Source organism: Poeciliopsis prolifica, unplaced genomic scaffold, assembly GCF_027474105.1.
Source record: "Poeciliopsis prolifica strain line A6 unplaced genomic scaffold, Auburn_PproV2 SCAFFOLD034, whole genome shotgun sequence".
Taxonomy (NCBI): Eukaryota; Metazoa; Chordata; class Actinopteri; order Cyprinodontiformes; family Poeciliidae; genus Poeciliopsis; species Poeciliopsis prolifica.
The window spans coordinates 3,693,406-3,710,151 of NW_026562409.1; the positions used below are offsets into that span (position 1 = coordinate 3,693,406).

At 37.1% G+C, this 16,746-nt stretch overlaps 1 protein-coding gene across 1 annotated transcript; it reads right to left on the bottom strand.

Moving 5' to 3' along the window:
* Positions 1 to 908: 908 nt before the first annotated feature.
* On the bottom strand, positions 909 to 14,977 carry paqr4a (progestin and adipoQ receptor family member IVa). The gene is made up of 3 exons (XM_055051794.1): positions 13,646 to 14,977; positions 8,088 to 8,306; positions 909 to 6,699 (listed from the first exon to the last, which is right to left on the bottom strand). Exons 1-3 carry the CDS (start codon positions 13,917 to 13,919, stop codon positions 6,266 to 6,268), a joined length of 927 nt encoding a protein of 308 aa, XP_054907769.1. The 5' UTR covers positions 13,920 to 14,977; the 3' UTR covers positions 909 to 6,265.
* Positions 14,978 to 16,746: the final 1,769 nt, after the last annotated feature.

Sequence of the window (16,746 nt, forward strand, 5' to 3'; positions counted from 1 at the left end):
ATTACCAGCAGCAGCTTATTTGGATTTAAAGTGACAAGAGGCCCAAAATGTGATCAACTAAAAATGTTTTTGGACTAAAAATGTAATGAAGATGTTTTGTGTAGACCAAACACCAATCCTAAGCAGTTAAAGGACAGTTGTGGTTTTCTTTAGACAATATGCTTTGTTGTTGATGTGCAGAATAAAAACTTTTTTGTTGCCAAATTTGATCTATAATTCAGCTTTTCTTTTATTACAATATAAAACTTAGGAAGAGTTTAGCCAGGACTGGAGTGTGTCTTGAGAAGAAACACTTTTTCTTTTTCTATTAGTTAGATAATAACTAATTAGATTTACTTGAGTAACTTTTTCGAAAAAATATCTTTTAGCAGTATTTTTACTACAATGAACTTTGTACTTTTACTTGAGTAGATTCATTATAAAGTATCACTACTCTGACTACAGATCTGAAAGAGCCAATCAGCTTTTAACGTTACAATAAACAAGTTAAGAAGTTTAATATACTTGTGTAAAGAATATAGAAGTAATTTTTCCATGTTTAATTGTATTTAGTTTATGTTATTGAAAATTATTTTAAAAATATATATTTTTATCATGTTATTTCTTTGCTCTCTGAGCTGTGGCATCTTATTTTTCTTCCCTTTTTAAAATCTTTTGATATAAACTAATATAATGCAGGTGTTAAAATTAAGAAATAAAATTAAATGTGAGAAACAAAGAAAAAAAAATACAATAATAAAACATTACATAAAGAAATATGTACATAATGGTGTGGTGTTATTAGAGCAAACTAATTTAATAAATCCACACCAGTCTGAAACTCTGCAATATAAATCAACTTGATTGATTTATCTGCCACAAATCTAAAAATCCCAACAAGATGAAAGAAATTTTTAACTCAGACAAGGTTAAAAATATAGATTTAAGTTTATTGCACAATCGTTGCTGGAGACTGAGGAGTTTGAGAGCCTGTCTGTTACACAGGATGCTAACGCAGGACAGACATGAGGACAGCAGTGTCTATTTAAAGCACACAGACCTAACGAGGCGCCGCGGGATTCATCCTGTCAGCGCCACACCCGGGTATTTATGCAGGTTTCATGCTTGTACGGCTGGACAGTTCATACATGATCATGAAAGGTATAGAGAGCTAAAGAAAAACCTGCTGCACCGCTCCTGGTATGACACAGGTGAATTCATTTCAATTTGGCTGAGGTATGGCTTCAGTGGCGCCAGAGTCAGTGCACAGGAGGCTCCACTAGGGGGAGCCAGAGTGGTGGGGAAACGCAGAGACGCTGCAGATGTGACAGTTATAACAGACAGACCCTCCTGAAAGCTCCCTTCGTCCTAAAACAAAGGGCTGCCCCTCACTGCATGTGCACAGGACTGTGCGAAAGTTTTAGACCGCCTTTCATTTACTGGATGTTGTTTGCAAAATTTTTCAAACTGATTCTAATCAATTTTGGGGCAACAGTGGCGCTCCCATGAAATGTTAATAAAGGTGGCCTGTGAAATTTTTTTTATGTGTATATACACAATTTTTTTTGTTGAATTTAAAGTGGATTAATGTTTTATTGTGACTCTATTCTTGTAATTTTATCATTTTTATTTTTTTAGCATGGTCCTAATAGCCCATCATAATATAAAACAAAAAAATACACATGTATTTATATGTATGTCTTTATGTATGAATCAAATAAGATTGTTATTTTTCATACCTCCATTTGGGGGCGCCACTGTTCTTGATTCATTTAGGTCCTCAAAAATTTTCATTTTTATTTTTGCTGCTTATTTACAATTTTTTTGTTGAATTCAAAGTGGACTCAAAAAAATCTCCTAATGTTGAGTAAAAAGGCAGCTGAAGTCGCCACTTTGCAGCAACATCTAATGAAATAACTTTTGCACAGTTCTGCAGACCAGTGTCAAAGTTAGGATCCACGGAATTACAGATATAATAATTATCAGCTTTTAACAATACAGATAATTCATTATAAACAGGTTGTTAAACAGGCTATCCGGCACCTGTGTTGTTTAAAAAAACGTGTTTTGTTAATCATGTTTTACTTTTTTTCCCCATTTAACATTCAGACAAAATAAACAAACACAAGCCTTCCCACCAAAGGTTTCCCTTCTTCTTGTTACAAAGTTCACGGAGCGAGCAGACTGGACTAACGCTGGCGGGCGGAGCCCCGGTTCGGGTTGCGGCACCCTGATCGGCGCATCCTTCGGCTAATAATGCATAGATTGACCGGTGGAAGTCAGGAGGTATCCACTAGCCCACCAGGGAGGTCATTAATGTCTTTCTTGAGTCTAAAAATGTGGTTACACTTTGAAAGCAGCTCTACATTTAGCATTGAAACAAATTTAAGGATCTTTTTTTCTGTTCTTTACATATATATGGACACAGCTAAGCGAAACGTTTTTGATATCTGAAGCACAGCAGTGAAGCCTCGTCTGCTTCTGGATTAACTCGCTTCCTTCCTGCACTGTTTGCTCGATTAATCTACATGTATTTACATCACCTTTTTTGATCTTAAAATGTGTTTCTTTCCAATCCAGAGCCCTTTGGAGATTAGCGATCAGTGCAGTAACATCCAGGAGAGACTGAATTACGATGATTGGATGATTGGCTAACACTATGAGACATCAGTTTCTGTTTCAGAGCTACGTTCATGCAAAGTTTTAGTTTCATTCAATGGCCAAAATACATTAGTTTCTGCGTTTACATCGCAAACTCTACTTACAGCAGGTAATAACCACTATCAGGCTTGCAGATGTAAAGTCTGGCTGAATTTTTCAGGGCGCAAAGGGAGTGGGTGGCATCAGCTATGAAGTTAGCGTGCGTGACTAATGACTGGGGAAGTCCTTCTCTCACCTCTGAGTCAGAGGCGACAGGGGAAGCAGGCGGTGTGCCGAAGCCGACCCGGAGAGACGGAGAGGCGAGGGACCGAGGCGACGTCTGCCGCCTACAGACAGACTACTGGGGCAAAACGCAGCAGCACGGAAATTTGGGACTAAACGGCTAAATGATTAAACCAAAACCACAGATTAGATTATGACAGAGTATAAAGTATACGCTGAGAAAATAAAGAAATAAAGTTACAAGAAAAAAGTTGTAAAATTATGAGAAAGAAATTTGTAGTGTTGCAAGAATAAAATCTAAATAATTCAAGAATAAAGTCATATTATGAGATTAGTAATTTTACGACTTTATTCTCGCATTATTTCAACCTTATGTAAATGAAATAGTCTTGGCACTAACACCCCGTCGTACTAAACCAGCGCTGCTGCATGTTGTAAGAGATACGAGGGTGAGGACGTTCATTCCTGTTTCGAACAGTTGAGCTGGAAGAATATGCAAATTATAAACACATTAAAACAGAATAAAATTAACGTTTTCAGTTCTAAAAGAAAGCATACGTCATCATAAAACACATGGCTGGAGTGCAGTTATGTTGAAATATAAAGTGTAATTATGTGCCTTTGTAGTGGCAGAAATTACATTAAAACTGAATGTAAGGATACATATATAAATATATAGCACATAATTAGCAACAGTAAATCCATAAATGTACTTTCACATAAATAAAAACAGTAATAAATAAAAAAAATTCTGCACTTTTGGCAAATTATAAACTGCCATCTGTTCATGTAAGCGCTTTTTGTTGCCACTTAAACAACAAAGTAAACGGAGAATGTAAAGTCATTTTAGAACAAAACCCTGAGGTTAAAAAACTGCAAAAATAAAAACGTGTTCACACCTCTTTACAACCACAAACTTCTATGTGTTTTATTTGGGTTTTATGTGAGACACCAACTCAAAGCTATGAAGTGGAGGGAAAAATATGCATTTCATAGAAATCTGAAAGGTGTGGCATGCATTTATATTCAACCCCCTTTACTCAGATACCCCAAACGTTTGCTTTCGTGTCCCATTCGTAAAGAGAGTCCTCCCATTTTTAAGTAATCTGAGGAAACTTCGTAGAAAATTTGTGAATAAATTTTATACATACCTAAAATAATAAGACTGGGCATTTATCATCTAGAAGCAGTAAGGACATGAAGGTGATGAAATACACCTTCATTATAAAGCATGGTGGAGGCAGCATGATGCTTTTCTTCAGGAGGAAGAGAGCAAAGGGGCCTTAATACAAACAGATTTTCATCCTGAATCCTTGTGAAAACGACACGTTTTTCCTGGTTAAAGGCATAAATCCCACTAAAATACATTGAAATCTGTGGTCGGGATGTGATAAAATGTGAAACTAATTTGTAAATCCATGAATAATTCCTGAATTTAAATGGCACCGAGATACGGCACAAAAAAAAATCGATATTGCTGCTGTGTGAATCAGGAATGAACTCCTTACTCGCGTTTTGTCTTCTTTTGGATGGAAACGAGCAGAAAAACAAACAGAGAAACTCCATATTTAGAGAGGGAATCCTGTGGCGACCCATTACGAGCATTTAGCACAAAAACCAAAATTAAACTGTGTGCTGCGATGCTGATGGGTTGAGATGTGGATGTGCTGCATAGGTAGCAACAGTGACATCTGAGAGCAACCGTTGGATATTTCAGATAATCTCTGACCACCTGAGTTCAGCTGGCTAACACGTCTTCAAATTAAACTAAATTGGTGTCAAACATTTGTGCAGCAAAATTTTCGATTGTGGCGCTGTCATTTTAAATTTATTAATGTTTTCAGAGGTCACCGAAGGTCAACCAGCCAGTCCATGTCTACAAAATAAAGCAAATTTGGCATTAAACAAATTTACTTTTTTTAATTTTAGAAATTATAGCAGCACAAATGAACATTTTTGCTGCACAAACGTAACACAGTTTATTAAAACCATATTTTGTTCAATTTAATAAATTTGGACTGGCTAGGTGACCTTTGACTACCCACCAATATCTTAAAAATCATAGCGGCACAAAAAAAATTGGTTTTGTTTTGTGCCGTTGCCATTTTAAAGATATTAGCAAATGTTTCCAGAAGTCAAAGGTCAACCAGTAAATCCATATTTACAAAATCAAACAACGTCTGTGTCAATCAGCTGTAATATAAATATTTTAGCAACACAAACAACTTTTGCTTAAATCTTAGAAATTATAGAAGCACAAAAAATTTGCTGCACATATATCCAAGTTGATTGACACCAAATAACGAAATGTAATGAAATATGTTGTCAATCAACTGTGCTACGTTTGTGTTGCAAAAAGTTTTGTTTGTGCCGCTACTATTTTAATACATATTTCGAGAGAACATCAAAGGTCAAGTTCATATTTACAAAATCAGACAAATTTTAGCTGCACAAGCAACTTTTTTTTAATCTTAGAAATCGTAGCAGCACAAATGGAAAATGTTGCTGCACAAACACAGCACAATTAATTGACACCAAATTTGCTTGATTTTTAAAATCTGGACAGGTTGGTTGACCTTTGATGACCTACAGAATCATTTATTAGTATCTTTGAAGTTTAAAACAAGAGCGGCACAAACAAAATCTTTTGCTGCACAAATGCTTGAAACCAACTTTGACTAGTTTGAAGAAGTCAGGCGGCTGGTAACTTCACTCAGATTCAACTACTTTTTGACTGTGCAAAAGTTTTAAACCATCCCTCGTTTCTTTAAATGTGATTCCAAATAATCAGATTTTCCTTTTCATCTTTTAAAGCACGAGTGTCAAACTCATTTCAACGAATCATGAATGTTTTCAAAGAACAAACTACTAAAATATTAATAAATAACTCTCTCCGCATTCAATATAAACTTTGCAAAGTAATATAATATTTATATCATTTGACATATTTATAATTTGGTAGCTTACAGATAAAAACTGCTGTGATTTAATTGATAAAAATATTTAGGCCACATTAAAAGATATGACGGGCCGGATTTGGCCCCCGGGCCTTGGGTTTGACCCACGTGCTTTAAAGATCAACAGTGATGTGAAAAAGCAGCAAAAATCTGAAGAAAAAGTACTTATCTGTCTGCTTGGAACCACAATTTAGATAAATGAGGAACAAGAAGACTTGTGCACAGTCATGTTGTTCATGTTACTGTTTAAATATTTCTATTTCTCTGTGTCTGAAGTGTTTGTGTGGTTTTGTCCACATTTCTGTGTGTCTTACGTCTTCTCTCTGCCTCCGCAGAAACGTCGAGGATGGATGAAGATATAAACATTCTGAGTTTAACACATGCAGAGACGCTCAGCCCCCTCAGAGGTCCTTTCACTTCCAGTCCCAGAGGACGGGGGGCTGGGGTCAGTCGGAGGGACAGATGTAGCTGTTGATCCACAGCAGGTCGTCCAGGACGCCCCAGTGCAGGTAAAGGATGGAGCCCACCACCAGTACGTGCATGATCTGGTGGCTGTTGCACCAGTAGTCGAAGAGGCCCGGCCGGAAGCGCTCCGGGATGCGTGTGATGTTGATGACCCCGCCCAGCACGGCCAACGCGTCCATCATGAGGAAGTGGCGTAGCGAGGTGGGGCTGCCGCCGCCCACGCCTACGCCGCGAAGCAGGAAGAAGGAGAAGCGGAACACGGCCTGCCAGGCGAAGGAGCGCAGCCGGCGCACGCTGCTGCGGGCCGTGACTGCGCAGTAGATGGCGTGCGTGGACAGCAGGATGTAGACGAGCAGCGACACGGTGCGGATGAAGGGGTAGCACCACAGCGTGATGTAGACGATAGGGAGCGCCCCTGAGGAGGGAAGACCAACAAAGTCACAAAGGAACGAGTTACATTTAACCGAGTAACTTTTTGGAGTATTTTCACTTCACTGTACTTGTAAGTTTAACTTGAGTAAAATTTCTGGACTCTGCCTTCTGAGAGTAACTTCGTTGAATAGGTTAAGATCAGATTACGGTTGAATCAAATCATGTTTATTGCATTTCTTTGCACAAAACCATTCTTAGATACTAAAGCCCAGTTCACACAACACAATTTTAGAAAAGTCGGCCGATTCTGAAAACGTGAGAGGCCACACACTAGTCAATTTAAAATGTAACGGGTTCGATTGTAGAGTGTGAGGTTTCACTCTAAGACATTTTAATTCCAGATACGAAATCCCTTAAAATTAAAATTCTACACCTGAATTTAGAGTAAACAAACATGGACAACAACGTTGAAGTGGTAACTTTAGTTTGCGGACTTATGTTAACCCAAATCGACGTAACCAAAAATCAAAGCTTTGGATTAAGAACTGGAGGCATCGTGAGCAAAGATTATATTTGTTGCGTCGCAGCATGGAGGTGAGTTTTTTTTCTTTTTTTCAGAAAAAATACTGTTTTCAATGTTTTCGGTTTTGTCATTTAATTAACCGTTACCGTTTACGCATAATTTTTCGCTGTGTTTATGTTGTTGTAGAATATATGCACATATACTGTACCTTGTTTCAGAAAACGGAATGACTGAAACATCAGAGCAGCTTAAAGTAGAAGAAAGCATTTGTGTTTGTGGGGCTAGAATTGCTGTGACACACAGCCCCAGCCATACAGTCACCTACAAAATAAGTAATAAATAATTCTTATCTTCACTTTTATCATTACAACAGTACCACAAAATATTGTGAAACTGTAAGCTCAGTTCATTTACCACTTAAAAACTAAGATCCATTTATCCTAAGTCTTACAATTTAATTAGAAAAAAATGCAGTTAAATACTTTTGTTTTACGGTCATTGAGTTCAAACCTGGTCCACATTTTATACATCTGTGCTCAGCAATTTTAAACAATAAAGCTGTTGGAAATAAATAATTAATACATTGGAATCGGTACATGTAAAGCAGAGGAATCGATTCCCATTTTCCGGCGTGTACACTCGCTTAAAAACTACATTAATTATAAAGCTCCATTCAGTTTTATCACAACATGATAATACAGAGATCACTAATCATCTAAGGCTGTAGAAGCCATCTAATAATGGCTTCTACAGCACCGCCGAATGCAGTGAAATCAATACAGCTACACCTCCAGGCAAACAGCAGCATGGTAAGGCATCAGGAGTCAATAAAGCAACATTAAACCCTGAAAGCAAACACAGCAGCAATAAAAGAAAGGCAGCTGACGAAACGACTGGGTGGGGCTCACCCAGCGTGTTGATCATGCAGATTCCACAGACGTCCAGCTTCAGCAGGGTGTGGTAGACGGGCTCTCCGCCCTCGTGGTTCATGAACAGGTGGTAGACCACGGAGCCCAGCTGGGGCGACAGGCAGGCCAGGAAGTGCACCACGCCCAGCCAGGTGACGCTGATCTGAGACCAGGGGATGTTGAGCGGGAGCAGCACCAGGAAGCAAACCAGAGGGATGCCTGGAAATAAAGAAATGCGTGATTAATCGATTTTTAAAAAAATAATCGTCAACTAATTCAGTACTCGATTAATCGCTGACTGATGTTAAAAAATGCTATTTGCTGGAAGAACATCACAAGTTGTACAAAAATGACACAAGTTTGCAAATAAGATTAAAAAAAAGATGTTTTGTAAAAGAAAATCTTTGATGAAGCGCCGTTAGCAATGAGCTAATACAAACAATTAATCAATTAATGTACAAATAACCAGGAATGCTGTGGCAATAAAATATTTCATAATTAAAATAAGGAAATGCATAAATTATTTGTTTATTTGCAAATTTTAATGTACTTCTAATATTATATTAAAAAGTTTTAGACGGTTAAAAAAATCTGAGCCAATTTTTTTATTCGATTAATCGTCTGAATAATTGATAACTAAAATAATCTTTAGTTGCAACATCAACAAACATACCAGGAAGGAGGGCTACGACTATTATTTAGTAATTGATTAATCTGCTGATTATTCTGACGATTTATTGATTAATCAGTTAAAAAATGTTTTTAACAATATTGGATATTCATTAAAAGATGAAAGTAAACAAATAATTCAGTTTCTCCTTTAATTAAGTAAATAAACATTTCATAACATAGCATTCCTAGTAAATCTGAAATGGTGAAGCTAAAACTGTGTACATTTTGAATAAACATTTACAGACAAAGATATTTTAATCTTACATGTAAAAACTAAAATTAATTTTGCACATTTTTGCTTTGAATATGTTTCTTTCAGGAAATATCTTTTTTATTAGTCTGAATACTTCAGTTAACAATTAATCTGCTTCTAAATTAGTTGTTTATTATTTCAACAAAAGATTAATCCAATTAATTGTTTCAACCATACTTAAAGAAAAACCTTCTCAAAAACAAAATCCTGCTATGTGTTTTACGAATGAGGTGAAATGTGGTGGAGGGCTGGCACCAGAAGAATCCATTTTAAAATAAATAAATAAATAACACAGCAGCTCTGACAAAACCAAATTAAGGTGTCATGTTTGCTGTGATGGATTATCTGGCTCAGGACTTTGGGATGCTGTTTCTGGAAGCAAACAGGAACGAGTCGGGATCTGCTGAGCGAGTGCACACAGCAGCAAGAAGAGCCGTGGAGGGAAACGTACTTATCAGTGCTCCCTCCTGAGGGAAAAACAATGAGAGCTCATTCTAACGCAGCCAAAGGCGATTCTGCTACTTACACAGGTTGGCAGAAAAAGACTCTGATCATGGACTGAAACACAGATAAATGTCACAACTGCAACTGGATTCTCAGAGGACATTTAAGCAAATTCTGACATATTTTTGGTTGAATTTGAAATGAAAACTTTGTGAGAAAACAAATGTACAACCTACACTGAGAAGTATTGATAAATATGACAATTATAATCTGCTATTTATTTTATTGAGATTTGTTGTGATAAGTCAACAAAAAGTGTTATTTTTTATGTCATGTCTCAAAAGCAATAAAATTGGATGGAAAGTGTCTTTCAACAATAATTTTAAAATCTTAAAATTGATAATCCACGGCATTTATGTCTAGACTTTGACTAGGCTATTGTCCTTGAACCAACCCCTCCAATTGTAGCTTTAGCTGCATGCTTAAGATCAAGAATGGAGTATTTTTTCAGTCTCTAAAAGGTTTTATCTCAGTTTCCTCACAGCATGATGCTGCCACTATCATCTTTCACCATTCCACAGACTGACTGACGTTTACTGGTGGGAACACTTCTGTTAATCCACTAATGAACTAAAAGCAGAGCTAATTTTTCTGCATTTTTTGCAAGCTTTGAAACCATTTAGCACACTTCGCTTCCATAGCATTAAATTACTTTGTAAACTTTCAGTTGAAACAAAGTTTGACATTTGTGTTGATGTTGTGGTTGTCGACTGATAAGAATTCTTCAAGTTTATATTCATGCTCTTATTTTGAAGTCTGTTTACACAGCAATACCATTTCCTGTACAGAAGTTGTTTTTTTAAGAAATAAGAAACGTAACTGAGCAAGTGTAGAAGAAATGAACAGATAAAGTTAGATTTTTTTATAAGGAAATATAACCTACTATGTACCACTGACACTTGGTGGGTATAAATTAGCACTTCAGCATTAGCTTCCACTAACTTTTTATGGTGACATTGCACTTTAGCCTTAGCAAAACTTATAATTAGTGCTTTAGAGTTACCGCCACTGCTGACATTAAATTACTCACAGATGGACTCTATTAACATCTAATGAACATTTAACAGTGGAACTGGAAGACATTTTCAATATCCAAAGCAAATTAAAAAAAACAACAGAAACAAATAAAATGAACTATTAAGTCTTTGTAAATAAAATTTTCCTTCAGAAAATTGCTAGACAAAAGAACCAGATTAAAGATTTCTGTCGTCCAGTTTTTTATTGCGTATTGTGCACGCCCAAAATCTCTGAGAAATCCACCGAAGCTTGTGGCTGTCATGTGACTAAATGTAAATAAAGTAGTTTGAATAGCTTTGCAAGGCAGACTCTCATCTGCTTCTTTGCGTTTGTGCTCACTCTGCCCTTTTCAAAGTCGAAGCATTCGTCCTGAGCAGGTGATACAGTGAACGCCGGCCACTGTAACATCTATTTTAGGTGTGTTATCTCCTCCCCTCCCCCTCCACTTTGCCGGAGCAACTGAACTCAGGCGTGGACGGCGCAGGGAGGACCTCCTCTGAACGCCTGCAGCATAAAACGTGTCTGCGATCCGAGTCGAGGGCAGGAGGTTTCCAGTTCACATGCAAAGCAGCTAGTTAGAAACCTCCAGGCCGGGAATGTTCTGTGATTACTGCGGATGAGGCGTCTCTTTATGATACAGCCGCCGTTTAATCTGTGACGCCGGAACGCCACGAACTGATGACCTTCAGAGTCAGGAAGCTGGTTCAGTTTAAGCCGGCGAACGCGGAGATGATGAGCTGACGGGAAAACGACAAGAGACGCTGCTTCAGAGCTGCGTTATTGGCTCCTTATGGCGCGACACTGAGAACTATAAGCAGATGGACAAAAAGATGAGACACGGCTGTAGAGATTAACACATTACTGAAATTAAACTAAAAAAAGAAGAGCATATTGTGTAACTGTGACATTTACACTGCAAAAACTAAATCTCACCAAGTATTTTGGCTCCAGTTTCTAGTGCAAATATCTTAATACGTTTGGAATAAGAGAACCAATGGAACAAGAGTTTTTTATCAATATTGCAAAATTACTAAATACTTTAAACAAGTTCTTATTTCTTGCTGAAAAGTTACATTTAGGTTAGTTTTGTCTTATTTCAATTGTACTAAGATATTTGCACAGACAAAATACACTTGGTAAGATTTTTTGTTTTTGCAGTGTTATAAAAATCCACTCCAGGTAATTTTCACAAACTGTTTCATTTCAACAGCAAGTTAAACTTTTTTATAACAATTTTTTTAAATGGTAAAAATGTGTATGTTCCTCTTATAAAAGTCAGAAAATAAATCTGCATGTTCCCTCATGAAGATTATACTGCAACAAGATGTTTTTACTAAACTGCAACTAAATATTATGGTAAATAATATTACAGGAGAACTGTGTCGTATGTCTGCAGGACTAATTTAAAAAAATAGTAAAAATTATTTATGTTCTCTGGTATAAAGCAGCTTGGAGTCTTTTTTGATGTAGTTAAACACTTAAAATGTAATTAAATCACATAAAATGTTTCATAACATGTCAAAACTGCCAGAATTAGAAACACCCTATACACATGTTGAGCCATTGATTTAGTTTTATATCGATTTTTAAGTTCAAAGGCTTTAGTATCTGTTAGGTTAAGGCTGCAACAATCTAATAATCAAATAATCCTTAGTACTATAAGCTTTATCTACTTTACAATTAAAATAATGTGTAAAAGTAAAATCCCTGCAGTGAAAAATGTACTAAAATGTCATCAATTCACTGCATGAAATAGTTTTAGTTTGTCACTTTGAAGCAAATCTAAGCCACTAATGCATGAATGCATGATGGTGTCTTCATAATGATATTAAATATTCATGGCGCCGGTCTGGAACAAAGTGGGGAAGTTTTGCAACATGTCACTGTACGTTGACTTCATTTGCATATTTGCTCTGCTGCCCTAGTAAAAACAAAAACACAACAGCAGGAGACAGAGCTAAATCATACGGAAGACAATTAGGGCCACAAATAAAAAAAGAATTCCCATAATTTTCTGGAAGGAAAGATGGTAATTTAAAGTTGGGAGATTAAAGTGATTAAATTCTGAGATTTTAAGCTCTGAATTCTGAAATTTCTTCTCTGAATTTTTATGTGTTTCTCAGAATTTAGACTTTCATCTCAAAATTTTGCTTTTTTTCCTTCAGAATTCTGAAGTGTCAGAATTTGATACCAGAAATCATACTTTTTTTAAAAAAAATCTTAACATAAGACTGTATTCTTACAATTTGTACCATTTTTCTCAGAATTTGGACTTTGACCTCAGAATTCTGACATTTTTTCTCAGAAGTCAAACTTTTTTTGTTCTCAGAATTCAGACCTTTTCTTTCCCGGCGGAATTCTGACTTTAATTTAATAAGACATATTTCTTAGATTTCATATATTTTAATGTCAGAAATTCACTTCAGTCTCAGAATTCAAACCCATTTTTTAGAATTCAGGGCATAATGTCAGAAATCTGACTGTGATCTGAGAATTTTGATTTTATTCTTAAAATTCAGAACTTTCTCTCAGAGTTCTTTTTTCTCTCAAGATTTGGGTCAGAATTTGCACTTTAATCCCAGAATTCTGACTTTTTTCAGAATTAAGACCAATTTTTTCAGAATTTAGTTTTCTTCCTTAAAATTCAGATATTGTCAGAAATTAACTTCAATCTCAGAATTAAAACGTTCCCCCCAGAATTCTGAAATCAAAGTTAGGATTTGAACTTCAACCTTAGAATTATGACTTTTTTGTAATAATTCTGGCCAATTTTCTCAGAATTCAGACATTACCTTCAGAATTTGATGTCGACCTCAGAATTCAAACCCATTTCTTAGAATTCACTTAAATCTCAGAATTTAGACTTTATTCTTAAAATTCAGACTTGTGTTCAGAGAAAATAAGTCTAAATACTTTTTCTTTACATTACTTCAACCCTCTTCCACAAAATCAGCAGGGTTCTTCCATAATAGTATGTAATTATTGTGAGTTAAATGCTCCACTGAGACTTTTTCCTGGATCTCTGTCCATTTCCAACCAGAGGAGGGTTTATCCTCAACCTCACCTGTACTAAAGCACATCATGCGGGTTAATTTTGTATTTTTTAACTCACCGTGAGTGTAAATGTTCCCAAGTTCATTGTGGAGGTAAAACAGGCTCCTGACGCAGTCCTGCACGGAGGAGATGGGCCGGTATCCAGTCAGTACGTATTTATTGAACTGGAGATGTGGCGGGGAGCTGGCCCAGTCCAGCAGCCTCGGTCCGTTTAAAAAAGCCATGGCGAACAGACCCGTCAAAAGGACGCCGCCGAACAGATAAAACACAGACTGGACGCCTATGTACACGTTCAGCAGGATTATTGCGACCAAAACCTTATGAGATATCATTGGTGTCTGTTTTTGCGTGTGTGAGAGAGAGAGCTCACGTCAAGTCTCTACGCGCTACCCGGCAACGCCGTGTCCGTCTCGGCGCTGTTTGTTCTGAACCCCCGCTGTCCGTGCGAGTGTCATCCGCAGGGATGGAGGCGGACACGGCCAGCCATTCGCATGATGGTGTAAGCTCCGGACGGTCATTACATTATTCGGCATTGACGAAATGTGTGCGCGGCGCCTCGAAGCGCAGAGGACGGGACGTTTCCGGACATCTTAAAGCCGCTTCTCGGGGATTTGCTCAACGCTCCGGTGCGGCAGGGCGGGCTGGAAGGATTCTCGGGCGGTGATGCTGCGAGAGCCGCAGGTCCATCCGACTCCAGAGGATGCTACTAGCTTGACTCCAGCGGTCAGACGTATTCACGTTAGAGCTCTAGGTCAAACGATGGGAATTAACTCGGTCGGCTGTGTTTCTCTGCGCTTTTAAAAAGCAGAGAAGCTCCGTGATTTTCCGGCGGAGATTTTGAAGGACTAAGGGCTAGCAAGCCGGGCAGGCGGCTACCAACGTCCGGTGTCAGGGGGTGAGGTAGCTGGTGTCTGAGCCGGCCTTTCCCGCACTCTCAAAGCTCGGTGAATCATTTTAAATTTCACCATATTATTTCTGATCCAGTTGCCTCCCAGCTTTGATTCCGGCGGACGGCATTCCTTAAAAAGCGGCTCCTTTCTGTCGGCCTCAGATCCGCTGCATCGCCTCTACAGTCAAGCTAGCTAACCGGGAGCAGCACTTCCGGCTGTTTCTTTTCAAAATAAAGCACTCGCTGTAGAACATGCCAGAAAGTAACATTTAGTGCCGCTCAATTCTTTCATGGCACCTCCAGTCTCTATGCAGCAGGAATCCGGAAAGCATGAAAATAAAGATCTGACAGGACGTGGAGAGTCACTAGTTACTTGAGTAACCTTTTGAAAAAAATTACTTCCAGGAGTATTTTTACTGCACTGTACTTTTTAATTTGACTTGAATTGCTACTTTTTCTGGGTACCTTCACTGAATGAAGAACGAAATGGTTTTAACCAAAAATTCACCAGACACACATGCAGTTTTTTGAAATAAATTGATTTGGGAAAAATGCTTCTTTTGCATGATTCTGGTACTTTGTAATTAAATAGATATTTTATTTTGGTTTGTCTCATTATGTAATTTATAAATGTTACATTATTGGTAATTTGATCAGTTACCAAATAATTACCAAATACTTTTTATTCTTACTTGAGTAGTTGGATGGCTAACAACAACAATTTCCATTTTAAAAAGTATTTTCACACACATGCACATATCAGATAACCCAGTACTACATTAACAAGGTGCAGTCCATGCACTTTGTTTAATGGACTAATTGATCAAAAAAATGTACAAAATCGATTTGTATGATCATTGCTGTTCCAAAAATTTCTAAGTACTGTTCTAAAGATACATAGAAGTCAGAAAAAAACACAAAATAAAGGAAATATTTTCTTAAAGCCAGAAAATAAATTGTAATAAAGTGATTTAAAAGTCTGTATGAATTTATTAATGATATGAGGTTATTTTTAAACCAAAGCCATTACAGCTGGAAATTATTTTACAAATTACTGATCAGGCCCAAAGTCTCTGTATAGACTCAGATTGAACATCCAGAGACACATAAAGACAGTTACAAAGTTGGCCTTCTATCACCTGAAGAACATTTTGAGAATTAAAGGACTAATGCCCCAGCAAGATATTGAGAAACTCATGCATGAGTTTATCTTTAGTCTCATTTATTACTCATTATTTTCACAGGTCACATTCTGACTCAAAACAGGACGATAGAGCACATCACCCCAGTACTAAAGTCTGTTCTAAAGTCATTACTCTGGCTCTCTATAGCTCAGAGAAATGACTTGACTGTTAGTTTATAAATCACATCTGCTGTTGTATCACCCTTCCAGATCACTCAAGTCTTCTGGTTCTGGTCCACTCTGCATACCCTGAACCAGAACCAAACATTTAGTTTCTATGCACCACAAATCTGGAACAAATGTCCAGAAAACTGAAAAAAAAAAAAAAAAAAAAAAAAAACCCACCTGTTTAGAGCTGCTTTTGATTAATAATAACTGCAACATGTTTGTTATTTAGAATCCAACTTTTCTTTCTTTTATTTTACCACGACAATCTACTTTTTAATGTTTTCATAATGTAAAGTACTTTGAATCGTCTTATTGCTTTTCTGTACAATTTTAACCCTGTTATAGCAACAATAATAACAATCCATGAACTCATTTTGAACACTTTCTAAAACAAAAAATTGTTCCCAAAACACAGGGCATTTTTTAAATAAAGGTTTTAATAATAATGTATTGAACTTCAGTTTGTGAGTGAAGTCCAGAAGCAGCAGGTTGTGGCCTGTAATTCTCTGAAAAAAAGACATTGTTGAAGATTTGGATGAATCAGACCCCGCTCCCACTCTCCCCTCCGTCTGTTTCCAGAACCAGATGACTAGTGATTCTGATCAACAGAAAAAAAACAGATCTCTAACTGGACAAAGCAAACGTTGCATGTGAATCAGCTCTGGTTGTTTCTACTCTGACTTGAGTTGCAGTAGAAACTGATTAATTTCAAATGAAGAAAACAATGAATAGATTTAAAGTATTATTTTAATTTGACCTCCATGTATCTTCTGACTGGAGTGTCGTCATTTAGAAACTTGAGTCAGAGTGAGAATATGTGAAAGTTTAGGGGGATGGTAAAGAGGTCATCCAACCGACCAACGATAAATTTGAAAAAACCCAGCAGAAATGTAAAAAATAAAGAATTAAATTTATGTTG